Source organism: Hippoglossus stenolepis, chromosome 15 (assembly GCF_022539355.2).
Source record: "Hippoglossus stenolepis isolate QCI-W04-F060 chromosome 15, HSTE1.2, whole genome shotgun sequence".
NCBI classification, from domain to species: Eukaryota; Metazoa; Chordata; class Actinopteri; order Pleuronectiformes; family Pleuronectidae; genus Hippoglossus; species Hippoglossus stenolepis.
This window is the reverse complement of record NC_061497.1, coordinates 21,701,617-21,715,776: the sequence shown is the minus strand read 5'-3', so window position 1 is coordinate 21,715,776 and position 14,160 is coordinate 21,701,617. Positions and strand designations below refer to the sequence as shown.

Sequence of the window (14,160 nt, the reverse complement as noted above, 5' to 3'; positions counted from 1 at the left end):
CGCCCTGTCTCTTTTGCTGCGTTTCACCAGGAGACAGTTTGTGTTGTTCCTCACGATCACTATGTAGGAAAATGACGGGTGTAGCAGTGACTGTGTGAAGGAGTTTCCTCCGACACATTCATCACAGGGGCCGGAGCAGCATTCCTTCGGCTTGAGATGACTTGATTTCATTTCAGCCGTTAGTCAGAGAGCGCTCAGGAGCGGTCTTTATTTATTTCTCAGTGTTTCTCAGACACTGGCTCCTCTTGTGTGAAAAGTCTAGTCTCAACAAAACAAAGGTTTATTTCAGTCGAACCATCAGGAAGTTTCCCGCAGGTTAAACACAGAGAAGAGTCACAATGGTTCTTTAACGTGACGTATCGGTGTTTGACATCTGAGGCGTCTTTGTCTGTGATCAAGCTTTAATTAGCTCCAACAAGGAGGTTGTGTTTTCACCCGTCTTCATGTTCGATGGGAGATTTAAACAAAAACTACCGAACAGACTTGAATCAAACTTGGTGGAGGGATGAGGCTCGCACCCGAGAAGACGACATTCAAGTTTGGTGTGGATGTGGATTAATGTGCGGATCCAGGATTTTGTTTTGCACAGATCTTAGTTTAAATATTTATCGGACTGATATTTATCAGTGAGTAAAATATGATCCAAATAGAAACCTAAATCTAGCAGCTTTTAATATTCTCATTGGTTGACAGCCTGAATGATAAATAGGACGAGAAACCTGTTTCATGAAGGTGAAACTATAAAACGATGACGTTTATTCCTCTTGAGCAGACACACGTAGTTAAGGGTAAAATACATTTCACATGGTTTTCCACAGTTCAAGACTGAGTCAAATAACAAATCATTTTCAGACCACTTCCTTTATATTTGCACTAGAATTGTGTGATGACTTGTTTGAGACATTCTGGTTTCAAGTCATGTTTTTGCTCAGTTTATTTCTCTGTTTTGGTTTCGTATAACTAGTTTCTATCTTTGTTCGACTACTGTTTCATGCCGAGTCTGGAGATGTTCTAGATTATCAGGTGTGGAACCGGAGAAATGAAAAGTTTGACCCGATGATGTTGGACGAACATATGAGAGATCGATAAAGTTATTTCTGGGGAACATGAGAACATGTGATGGCATCAAATAGTTGCTGAGGTATTCAGGTGTGGACCAAAATACAAAGAGGACCCGTGCTGTGTTCTCAGAAAATGTCTGGGAGACATTTGTGCTTGAAGAAGTTATGACGTCTTTTCTATTCCTATTTCTTAAAATGTTGATGTTGGATGAATTATTCTGAGTTTTTCTCCCGGACAAGAGTTGGAACTCTCAAATCTGAACAAATAAAATCAAACCTTTTTCTTTTTTTGTAGTTTGGATCAACCCTCCCTTCTTCAGAGCCGTAAAAAACTTCAGGCCTCCTTCTGAGAGAGAGAGAAACTTTCACAATCCTGTTCAGCTGCCAAACAAACTTACGTTATCCCGTTCTCCTTGAGCCTAATCACACGCTGACATCAACGCAGCGGATAAATAAACTCTCCAGCGTGTGTGTGTGTGCACAATAAAAAGGGAAATTCTGCAGATTATGAAGTTTATCTCACGGTCACATAGTCCCAGAGTTCGCTCATAAAAGAAACAGCCCGAGTCCAAAGTGACTCATCCTGTGCTCTCAGACACCAAAATGTTACTGGAGCGACCTCAAAGCAAAGTGGAGTAAATATGTCTGTTATTTCTTTCCGCAGAAACAGCAGATGCAGGATGTTCGATTCCATTGTCCTGAGTTGGGCTTCACGTTTCGCCCGCTGCCCTCCTGGGTTCGTCGAGCAGCTGCTGCTGAGCGGCACAAACAACAACACCACACCACCGTCCACATGGAGTGAGCGGAGAATTAAACTTCGTGTAACTATGGAAAACAAACGGTGCCCTCTGACCTTTCCCATGGTCCCTGGCGGTGAACGGGGCTGGCGAGCGAGCGCTTGTGTGGGAGCGCTGGGATTAACGTGGATGAGTGATGGGATGATGGTCCGCTCTCTGGAGACGGCGGAGCAAGGCACAGGCGATCGCACACGAACACACACACAGACGTCTTCCATCCATCTGCAGTGATAACGGCCCAGAGACGAGACTGAATCACGGTCACTCACATATTTATATCATCTGAGTCCCAGCAGAAAGATGGAAGACGTTCATAATCTGAAGGAAACAGAGACGTTATCCATGTTAGTTTGTTGTTATTATATTTATCCACTGAAATGTTCAAGCACTTCAATTATTTCCATCATCGGCTTCACAAGAAGAAGATCAAGACAAAAACAACACACAACACACAAACACGTCACTAAATTACAACAATTCCACAAAATATTAGAAAACTGAAATCATAAATTCACTCCTGAGGAGCTCGTAACATATCGAAGACATTTACATTTTTTCTTTACACCAGAGTTGTGTCTTATTTTAATTTATGACACATAAAACCAATATCAGTCTTCATGGCATATTATATTATATATACTGAATTGAAAATCTTTTATTTAATATTTTACTAACTTACTTTTGTGGCCCTTGATCAGGTTCTTCTTCTTCTTCTTCTTCTTCTTCTTATGACTGATTAATAACCTTATTAATAAAAAATGTAAAAAATGTAAAAAACATTTTATATATTTACATATATTAAAGACGGTTTCTGTCATTTTAGGTTGTTCTAATCCAACTGATGTTTGTTCAAGTGTTGGTTCTTCTGATAAGTTTGGTTTTAATTAATAAAAACGCGGTGAAACATTATGATTGACAGGTGAGGCTGACTCGTGATTGGTTGAGCTCCACTCAACGATGGCTTCACCTGTATCCGAGATATTATGGCTTCATTTTCGTACAGTGGGAAGAAGCAGAGAAATATCGTCCACCTATATTTAAAGTTTATCTAAGAAAATATTTTGATTTGTTGCTCAGACACCACAGGACAAGCATCGTTTTCTCTTTCTTCTCACTTTCCGTTCTCCGTGACTCAGCTTCGTCTCCAAGTCCTGCAGCTATAACACATTTCTCTTTTATCTCAGCGTGACTGAAGTATGATAAACACAGGTTAACGTTCACCGGTGACTCCGAGCCCGCTCACACAGACGAGGAAAAGTAGCCGAGGTCTGCTTCCAATTAGGGAAAACTGCAAACCCTTCCCGTCGGCCTCCTCTGATTCAATCTCTGCCCATCACTCATCTCATAAACAAGGAAAAAGCACAACACGGTGGAATTTTACAACAGGAGAACAGGAAGAGAAGAGGAAATGATGCCTCTCGGCCGGGCGGTGCAGCTGCTGGTGGGAGAATGTGTTTTGTCTTTGAGGAGTTTGAAGAGTTTGGTTCATACATGTGCATTAAGAACCAGGAGAAAGCTGGTGGGTCCCATCAGGGGCCTTTGACCTCTCGACTCCCCGAGGAGGAGAAGCTCCTACTACTGTGTATTTGTGTTCGTTTCCCCCGGAGACGAAGGTGGACGCTGGAAAAATAAAGTTTGAGTGTAGTCGTCTCATTTGATCTCCCTGTGGAGCACTTTCCTGGAACCACTGCAGGGATATTTGGACTGTTTCAGTAATTGAGTCATTGGTAATTTGTCGTCAATGATCCGTGCAGACTCAATCATTGTTTCAGTGGCTGCTCGTTGTAAATAAATCTGTTTCGATCTGCTACAGGCAGAACACTTTAACTTGTTGATTTTAGGACATGAACTGCAGAAAATGTCAGGAAAACTGGATCTGGGCCTTTTCTGGAGTTTGTGTTTCAAAGTAGCAGCAGTTTTCCTCATGTTTTGAGGAAAACGTCTGGTTGAGGCGAGCGGCGGCTTCTGGGTAGAACAGGAGCTCGTCAAGGTTTCTGATCGCTCGGCCGTCACTTCTCCGGTGAGGACAGATTTCCACGAACTTTGCCAAACACGTTCACGCTCCCTGGAGGAAGAACGATTTCCGTTCTCGACCCCTCGGCCTTTGGGGTTTTCATCGAGCCAAAGTTTGCACAAAAAGTTTTCATAAATTTAATCGGCAGGTTGCCATGAAGTTTGCTGAGCACATTAGTGAGCTCACACTTTACTGGAGTTCAGTGGGAAGTAACTAAATATACTTAATCGGCTACAAAACCGTAGTCGATTAAGTATATTCAGTTATGATTTAGTTTTAAATGATATTTTAAAAAATCATATTCATCAGATTAATCCACAATGAAAACATTAGTAGCTTCAGTCCACTAGAGATTAGTTCAAATTAATCTAATGACATAAAATATAAGGCTATAAAACAAACTGGATATTTTTCATAACCTGAGTACATTTGTACAGTGCAGGGTTTGTACTTGTAATTAAGTACTTTTAGAGAATACATACTTTTATTTAAGTACAGGAACTGAAAACTTCCTGGAACACACACGGTTGAAACAGTTAAAACAGTCATTTTATTCATTTCTCTCACTAATAAAGTTTAACCTCTGATGGAAAGCACGAAGCCGTCACTTCCAGGTCCTCAGTGATGTAACTCGTTCACAGCAGCAGACGAGCAGACGTGATGAACACCCACACAAACACCGTCTAGACGTATGATTGTATTTATCTTCTGGATAAATCGAGTTCTCAGAGCAGATCAAACAAAAAAAAGATTATTCTGGAGTTTCCTGCAAAAACAAACTCGACAGATAAAAAGTTAAATCAGCAAATTATCACTTATAAAAACCTGAAGATGTTTTTTTTTTATCAAAGAAATGAGCTGGAGCCACATGGTTAATGTATTTGAATGATTTAGTCCATTACTGGAAAAACTTGTTTTATAATAAGATAAAGTTTATGTAGCAGCCTCGACTCCGTCCTGACAGAAATACAAGGACGAAGCTATTTTTAATAAAGTCCCTTGAGTGTGTTTAAAGAGCTTGACAGTGATTCATATGCAACACAAACACGCGGTGACGTGTTGACGTTAGTGCCGAGCTCAAAAAGAAATAAAGAAAACTAACGCAGGACTTCGTTAAAACAAAAGTTCCTGTGAGTGAATATTCTGCCCTGAGATTCTGATTCCTGTGATAAAAGAGGCTTTTCCTGTCTGATGTGGAACAGGACGGCCCGTCGACAACTTCCTGCACCACCCTGGACGGTAAATGAGTCTGAGGGGGATCTGAGTCACAGTAAAAAGCTTTGGTTCAGACGTTAGTGAAGATAAAGCTCCTCAGGCTGAGCAGCACTTTCTCAACGTTAAGGCTTTAATCCAAACGTAAACACGGGAGGAGAAGCAGCCGAGGCCGGAGGCCGCAGAGACGTCAGAGTCTGAATCTAAAGGTTAGGGTTAGGGGAAGTGGTACAGGTTTAATTATCATTAACCTGGAAGGCTTTTTATACAACAAGTGGTAAAAGTGAAAGTTAACGGTGGTAAGTTCGGAAATTTCCCACTTCACAGGCTCCACTCAAACGCCCCGTTATGAAGTGTAACTACAACATGAGCTTAAAGAATAATTAAGTTCAAGAGTCACTAACTGTGATGAAATTTAATATTTAACGTGTATTTCTTTGTAAAAATGTAAAAAGTTCAGGCGACTTATCTTTCAAACTATTTGTCAAACTAATCAAAGGTTAACGTCAGTGGTTTTCACAATAAGAGACGACAAAGAAAGAAGGCTAGAAACCAAATGTTTCTTTTTGCTTAAATAAAAGTTAATCAAACTTCCAAACTCAATATTAACAAACTAACTTAATCTTTTCTTTCTATCTTCTGTCAATGAGCGAGTAGTTTAGTTTCAAAAATATTCTTTTGTATGACGTCTGGTCTAAGTTTGGATATGAAATGTTTTATGTCATTGCAGTATTTTGTGATTTTGTTGTGTAAATAAGAAACATTTTTATTTAGATTTCAGCTCTTTTCCAGAAGATAAATGGTCAAATCAGCAAAAAAAAAAATCTCTCAACCTTATTGTTCTATTTATTGTCTTATAAACTATTTCATTAATCTAATAATTGTCTGTTAAGTTTTATTAAATGATTTGTTAAGTATTATATCAGCGATGTAACACATCCCCGATGTTGCTTCATCACAAAGTGGAAGAGAACACAGATCAAATAATGTCAACAAGCAAGAGGCAATTAGAAAAGTACATTCAGTTTAATATCGTTTCATTGAATTCTTTCCTCATAATTCTCCATTAAACATTTCAATCATCAACCATCGACCTAATGTGTTAATTAGTGAGTTTGATGAGGATTTTGTTTCCTTCGGACGGAGCGAGGCGAGTGTTTGTGGAGTCGCTACAGATTCATCACACAGACACGAATATTTCCACAATATTACAATAATGAATATCTATTGAAAGGGAACCAGGCAACTGGAGTCAGTACTTTGTCCAAATACTTTCTCACACAATGTTGAAATGTAGAAAATGTCGCTACCACAGTAACAGTAATAGTAATAATTAAAAGTTTGGGATAAAGCACATATGAAACTGTGGATCCCAGTGTGACTGTTTCTATTCATTCTTTTATTCATGACAGTATAATATTGTACTTCTGTATCAGAGTATCACAGTTTTTGATTTCAGTGTTTGTGGCAGCTTTTAACCTGTAGTTAATATTTAAATGTCGAAAGAATCATTGAGGAGCATCACAGACCTGGGATCAGTTCAGAAAGCACTAAAAAAATAAATTATTTCAACATATGCTCCGCTTGGACTTCTAGTCATATTCATTTCTTAGTGTCGTCTGTAATAAAACAAGATACACGTCACACAAATAAAAAAAATATATAAAGTGCAAACTACATGGACGGCTTGGACTGGTTTGAAAATAAAAAATAAAACTTCTTCATCTACATCATCCAACAATAAAGAGGATTTTGGTTCATAGTGTTGTTTACTTTAGTTTTAGCTTAAAGCTAAATATCATCATTCAGTACAGTAGCAACACAGACTGGAAACAGGGGAACAGTCAGTTTAGCTGGTTTGGTTCTCAGGTAACAAAGTCCTCATAGTTTATTCGACTTTTAAAGCTCATTAATTAATACGTCTTTTTCTAAAAACATCCAAAATATTTTCCCGACGAGCCTCAGATAGTTTTCAAGAGAACTCCTGTAAAAACCAAAGCTTGTGTTGTATTTAAAAATGGACGTCATGTGTTTGAGGTGCGGTAGAAGTTATTTTCTTATGGAAGCCAGGTTAACTGTATCCCCGTTACTAATCTCATATGCTAAGCTAGGCTAACTGGCAGCTGGTTGTAGCATCACATTTACAACAAAGACGTGGTTCTTAGAAACTCTGACATTAAGAAGTTCATGCAAAAAGTCCAAACTTCTCTTCAGGAAGTCAAAGTGAACATATTTTCCACGGGAAGTTCTGGTTTCAATAGTTTGTACATTTTGCTGTTTTCTCAGGATATCAAGGCACAAGATGTTTCAGCCAATCAGCAAATGATTGTGGTTTTTACCCAATTCAGCTTTCTCAACGTTGCCCCAAATCCTGAAATGGTTAAACCCATGTCAAGCCTTCAACTTGTCCATCGGGAGACGCCACAGACACAAGGTTCATGTGTCCAACTTGTGTCTGGGTATCTTTCTTCTAGGTCCCGTTTTGTTCCTTCATGTTTTACGCTCGGAATCTTCTGATGCGCTTTCTTCTCCCCGAGCGGCTCCGTTGAACGAGAAGTGCCACCGCGATCATCAAGACTAACAACGCCAGCACACCGACAACGATATACGTCGTTTTTCCCGATGTCTGGCACATCCCCTCGGTAAACTTCTCGATGTTAACCGGCTCTGAAAAGTCCTCGTGGACACAGGTCACGGTCTCGATGTCGGGGACGACCACGGCCGAGCGCTGGACCATGTTGAGGAAGCCGAGGTTGCTGCAGCAGTTCAGGGGGTTGGAGCCCATGTAGAGGGTTTTCAGCGAGTGCTCCAGAGCGACCATTGTGCTGCTCTCCAGCGTGACCAGGTTGTTGTTCTGCAGGTTTAAGGACTCGATGGAGGACTCTTTGTTCCACACAGGCAGGGACGTCAACTGGTTGGTGGACAGGTCTACGTGTTTGAGACTCTGCAGCAAGGACAGATCAGTGTGGAGACTGGAAATGTTGTTTTCCCTCAGGAGGAGGTGAACCAGCGAGTGCTCCAGACCACAGAGGGAGTCTTTGTCCATGTCCAGGCCCGGGTTCAGGGACATGTCCAGCAACTTCAGAGGGGTGTTGGCAAAAGCATTTGCAGGCAGATACTGCAGATTGTTTTCCGAGAGGTACAGGAAGTGCAAGCTGCGAACAGAGGACAAGGAAACACAGTCGGGAGGATCCACCTGGTTTCGGCCCGTCAGCTCTGGTTCGTACGGATTTGGCTCCAAGTCACAGATCTTCAGATTGTTCTGTTGGAGCTGCAGGTATTTGATACTTGGAAGTTTTTGGAATACGTTATGGTTCAGGGTGGTGATGTCATTCCCTTGTAGGAAAAGTGTTTCCAGCGATTGCAGAGTGTTTTCCCCGAATGTCAGCCTCTGCAGGGAGTTAAAGCTGAGATTGATAATCTTCACTGTCGGTAGAAGACCTTCGGCAGTCATAGAAAACGAGCCGATGCAGTTATTGCTCATATTCAGGACCTCGAGTGATCTCATAGAGCAGAAAAATGACTCCGGTATGGATTTGAGTCGGTTGTAACTCATGTCCAGGTATTGAAGTTGCGTTAAAAAGACATTTGCCCTTTTCTCAGGACTCCCTGAGACGTTGACGCTCTGGATGTGGTTGCGAGAAATGTCGAGATACTGAAGCACGTTGGTTCTGGGGAGGAATGGAAAGTAAAGCATTTTGTTTTCACTCAGGTCGAGATTCAAAAGGTTGTACAGATGATTGGAGCTCGCGCTGTGGAAAAGCTCCATGCTGTTCTTGCTCAGATTGAGCGCTTTTAAATTGTAGAGATTAAAGTCCGTGATGCACGTGATGGAATTCTTGGACAAATCGAGTTCGGTCAGATGACGCAACGAGTCGAACGCTCCGTCCTCGATCTCCAAGATCACGTTATTGTGGAGGCTGATTTTCTCCAGGGACAAAGAGCCACTGAAGGTATTTTGTGCTATTTTCGTGATGCTGTTGCTGTTCAGAGAAAGGTTCGCCAGGGACGGAGAATCGTCCAGCAAGTAGTCCGACATGCCCGTGTACAGCCCGTTGCCTGAAAGATCCAGCGACTCCACAGCCGTAAGAGGCCCGATGCTGGTTTTGGAAAGAGCGAAGACATTCAGATGATTCTTGGACAGATCCAGAACCTTCAGCTCCGTCATGTCCTTGAAGAGGCCCGGCTGGATGAAGTGGATCCTGTTGGCGTGAAGGTTCAGATGATAGAAGCCGGTGTGGTACGCTAGAGTTTCCCGGCTGAGGTTCTGCACCTGGTTACGGGAAAGGTCCAGCAGTTGGACGCCGTGAGGAAGGTCGACCGGTGCACTTCTGAGGCTCCGATCGCTGCAAAGCACGTCCATCTGGACCTGGGAACAAAGAGAAACAGGCTGATTATGTCGGCGTCCTGCCAGGATTGTTTGACCATGACACAACACAGACCGAATGTTTAAATTAGGGTCGATTTATGAGTCAGTGCGTCCTCGGCATGTTCTTGGCAGCGTTGCAGTCCTTTGAGGTTCAAGATGGTTAGTTGTTCTAATAACAAAAACCCTTTACAATGTTGTCTCCCTTCGAAAATAATCCAAAGAGTGAACTGCCATGAATGATTGACGGCATCGCTCCTAATCCCCTGAGGTTCTCCAACCCAGATAAAACTTTTATTACAAGGATTGTTTTAAGAAAATCCACAAACTCCACATCTTTTCGTCGTCTTCTGCCCATTTTCCCTTAATGGATTCAACTATTTAACTTATTAAATGTAGATTAAGATTGAAACCACATGGCCACGAGACCTCCCTGCGCAAAACAGCTCATAAAACTGTCTCTGCTCTCGCTCCCGGGCCCGAGCACATTGCTCCGCATGTCTGCGGTATCCTGGAGATGGTTGTTTACAAGCCGGCCAGAAAACAAACACATTCATTTATTCAAGAACTGCCGCAGGGGATAAATATCTTCAGTCTGTGATCAGGTATGTTGCAAAGAATCGAACCATCTTTCCTCTGTGACTCATTTGAGAAACTCAAATCTTCTCGGCCGCTGTCGACAGAAACTACATTCCTGAAAACTCTGGAAATCTGAACTTCAGTCTTTGTGTGTCCAACGTGTGATTAATGTGTGAAGTGGGTCAGGACACACACATGGTGAGTTGTACTGTAAGAAATGTCCCGTAGAGGAGGAAACAAGCAAGGAAACAAAAAGGAAAACACTCATTTCAAAGTTTTTTAGACAACACTCAAATGATCGAATGTCCATTTAAAGAGTTCGTCACGACCACCTCAACCCGAGAGCTGCGGGGGCCTCGACTGTTGTTACATGTCAGAAACCACCTCTGTCCCCTCGCTTCCTGTCATCTCCTATTACTTTGCTTAGTGTGAACGACTCCTTGTCTGCGAAAAAAACAGTTCCAGGGGCTGTGGACTTTGTTCCTGGACGTTGGAATCACAGGATAAGTGAATCCCATCATGATCACAGCGAACCACACGGATTCAGTTTGATGTTTCGGCTTGGGGGAAAAAACATACGTAGCTATAGATGTGTGTATTATCCTGTAAATTAACATTTCTTTGTTTGATAATGTCCCTTATAGAAATCTGACTTTCTGAGTAGAGTCAGAAACACGGAGGAGATTTACAAACTGAAACCATTCACAGATATCTGGATATTTATAGAAGCAGGTAACAAACGCCAGATCAAAGAAAAGGGATTTTAGTTTCAGTTTCAGTTGCTATTTTTAGAAAAGATGAAAGGAAGCGAGATCCTGTTTCATATCGTGGATCCGGTTTTTTTTAACAATCCATCCTCCACGTGTCATGTTGGATTTCAGTTCATCTCTGGGAAACTACGGAAACTTTTAGTAAAATCTTATGTCACTTTACTTTATTCATTTGTTTAAAAGGGACGATGCATAAAAATGTGTAAATGAGCCAGATTCAATCAAACAGGCTACTTTTCATCTGCAGTATTTGTTATACAAATCACAAAAAGACGTGTGTATAAAAACACAGTACAAGTACATACGCGGACACAAACAAAGGCAACACAACTGACCCATAGAAACAATTTACATACACAACATTGAGATTAGACAAATGACGACATGTTTGAGTGTTTTATAGAATTAGAGAAGTTTAAAGTTAAAGGTACTTTTTCAATTTGGTATTTCACCGTCCCCTCCGACAGTAGATCTGGTAAACGATGGTTTAATATATTCAGCGAGTGGAGGGGCAAGATTTTACAAACGAGTAAAATACCTGCAAGTTTGATCACGTTTTCCCGATTTAAAAACCTGTATCCATTTAAAATGTCACAGTCATGACAAGCATTTGAATTATGATCCAATCTTTTCAGAGCCTGCTCGTAGAGTCTTTGGTGGTTTGATGGTTTTGAAGTCGTCAACTTCTACAAACCTGTGATTTAACCTTTGTCCACTTCATGAAAGCTCTTCGTTGGAAAAGTAAGAACTTCCTACGCATGCGAATCCACACGTGTCACATTTCCAGTTTATAATTACAACAAGCAGCCGGTTTGCATATCAACATTGAACTGGAAGTTGGAATCCCAAGGAAACGATGTCTCTCTCACACACACACACACACAGACACACAGACACACAGGCACACACACGCACACAAACTGTAATATCTTCTGAGCGAAGCCAAATAATGTGTCAGGGCTAAAAAATTGCAAAGTCCAACGACTAAAACTAATAAACCAGATCAGCACAGGTCAAATAAACTATTTGCCTGGAGTTTATCTGAAAAAGCCTCGAGCACCTGATGGATGAGGGGCCTCAGGTCGGTTACCATCGGCAACGCATACAAATAAACTGACATGAGATGAGAGGAAACCCCACGTGTGTGTGTGCGTTCAGCAGATATTTAACTGGAGATATGAGGAATGTAAGAAGATAAAGATACAAAGATAAAGATATAACGATAAAGATATAGAATAAAAAGCTGAATTCAAGCCCCAGATCCTGTGTGTGGCCGTGGAACCACTACTTGGTGTGTGCAGTTGTTTACTTACAACTTGGCAGGGAGGGAGGTGTCGGGGAGGACTTGCGGACGCCACCACGCAGCTGACCAACAGCGGGACGAGCAGCTGGAGGACGACCATGGTGCTGCGGCACAGGGAGAGTTAGACACACATGAGGGCAGGAAGCAGGCGGAGAGGTGATGTGACAGGGACGGAAGGGGGAAGTAGGCCCGACCTATGACAGAAGCTATTTCTGCTCCGAGATGCCGCACAAAAGGGGCTTTTTGTCACTTGTGTGAATGAAGTGTAAACAGCTGCGGAACTGGTACGACGAAAAAGATGACGAAGCAAATTAATGTGATGATTTCAATATGACAGGTTTTATTTTTTTGACTTGAGACTCATTTTGGGCAACGTGGGAGTGATGTCACAGTGATGGTAAGTACCCATGTGGGGTGAGGAGCACGAGGAAAAACAAAACAGGTACTGTACACCAGCGATTAACAGGTAGTGAAATGGAAAATAAAAAAACCCGGAAACAGGTTTTTAAACTAGAAATTCTACAAAAGTCACAAGCTGTTTATTTCGGGGTTGGAAATTAAAAAAAAGTTTTCATGTGTGATGTTCATCAGCATCAAGAGTCACATGTTGGAGCAGGTTTTACATTAATCACACGGAGCTCATGTGATGTTTGTGGGTAAATTTCAACATCAGATATTTACTGCGGCTGAGAAGCATCTGGATTTATCAGCAATTAACAAATAAATATAAAAGAAGTTTAAAACAAATGTTTGTTCAACAAGCACTTTGAACATCTGCCACTTTACTTGTTATTACTCTGCTGTCAGAACCAAATCAGGAGAATACATTGATTCTACTTGTTTTTTTACACAAAGCTCATCACACACGTTACTTTAGAACTTTTACAAAATGATAAAACGCTGTTGTTCATCAGCAGCAGCAGATGATGTACAATGAAAGAAAACAGTTGAGTTGAGAATATTGTTCTTTTGAAGGTTTGGTGCAGATTAAGAGTTTACGTTTAAAACTTATAAAGACAAATATAAAGTGACGTATCTTCTCTCCTCTCAGGTTGATTTAAAACCCTGAGAACCAAACAAATGCTTAAAAATGTTTCCATAAAAAGATTTTCATCATTTTTTCTTGATCATGATGCCTGAGATTTATTTTCCATCTTGAACAACACGAACATGAATCAATATTAACAATCTCACAGTGAAAAATATCAACATATGATTTCAGTGAAGGACGACGCTTCCCTACAGAATTTGTACTTTTACTTTCATTACTCTAAGTACATTTTGCGAGTAACTAAACACCAGAAACCTTTTTTCTAAACTTTTCATTCAAGTATTTAGATGCTTTACTTAAGTAAAAGAAGCAATGACAGAATGTAAACACGCAGAGATAAGAACTGGAATATGTTCGTACATCACATGTTTAAATATTAAATCTTGTGTACTTCTACAGAAGCTGCAGTTTGAATGCAGGACTTTTACTTCAAATAAAGAAACTCAGTACTTTGTCCACCACTGCACTTTGTGAGCATGTGTACGACAACGACAACAACAACACATGTTGAGACTCATTATAAAGCTGAACATTTACCTCACGCTCAGCTGATGACAAACTCTGCACAACCTCCTGAGCATCCTGATTTCACATCCTCACACACACACACACTCACACACACACACACAACCACACTCTCTCACACTCAGAGATCGATAGCAACCAGCAGGAGCAGCTCAGTCCAGCAGCTCCCCTCAGCCGACTCTCCTCATCGCTCTGTCCAGCCATCACATCCTGTGAGAATATCCTGCATCGCTCGGCCCCCTCCCCACTCCCACTGCTCTCTGGGAAATGCCTTATAAGGGGATTGGGAAGTCCAGTCCCCCCCCATCCCCCCATATCCTTCCCTCTTCCCATTCTCCCCATATCCCACTGCACAAATTCAAAATATCCCTTTTCTAATCCTGAAAACCTCTTCAGAAATACTTTGGATGCTCTCACACGCACGTCTCCATCAGGAATTCGGGGTATTTTAATGCATTTGACCTCAAAACTCAAAGTTCAAA

At 41.4% G+C, this 14,160-nt stretch overlaps 1 protein-coding gene across 1 annotated transcript; it reads right to left on the bottom strand.

Moving 5' to 3' along the window:
• Positions 1-6,091: 6,091 nt before the first annotated feature.
• lrrc32 (leucine rich repeat containing 32) lies at positions 6,092-13,920 on the bottom strand. The gene is made up of 3 exons (XM_035179256.2): positions 13,691-13,920; positions 12,113-12,206; positions 6,092-9,453 (listed from the first exon to the last, which is right to left on the bottom strand). The coding sequence occupies exons 1-3, from the start codon at positions 13,732-13,734 to the stop codon at positions 7,582-7,584; spliced, it is 2,010 nt and encodes a 669-aa protein (XP_035035147.1). The 5' UTR covers positions 13,735-13,920; the 3' UTR covers positions 6,092-7,581.
• Positions 13,921-14,160: the final 240 nt, after the last annotated feature.

Bases quoted from the DNA above. Each gene is read 5' to 3' on its own strand.
- lrrc32 (XM_035179256.2), bottom strand. From the start codon at position 13,734: ATGCTCAGGAGGTTGTGCAGAGTTTGTCATCAGCTGAGCGTGAG. The intron at 12,207-13,690 runs GTAAATGTTCAG...CCTGTGCCGCAG, and splicing joins TGTCATCAGCTGAGCGTGAG to CACCATGGTCGTCCTCCAGC. The intron at 9,454-12,112 runs GTAAGTAAACAA...CTTTGTTCCCAG, and splicing joins ACCTCCCTCCCTGCCAAGTT to GTCCAGATGGACGTGCTTTG.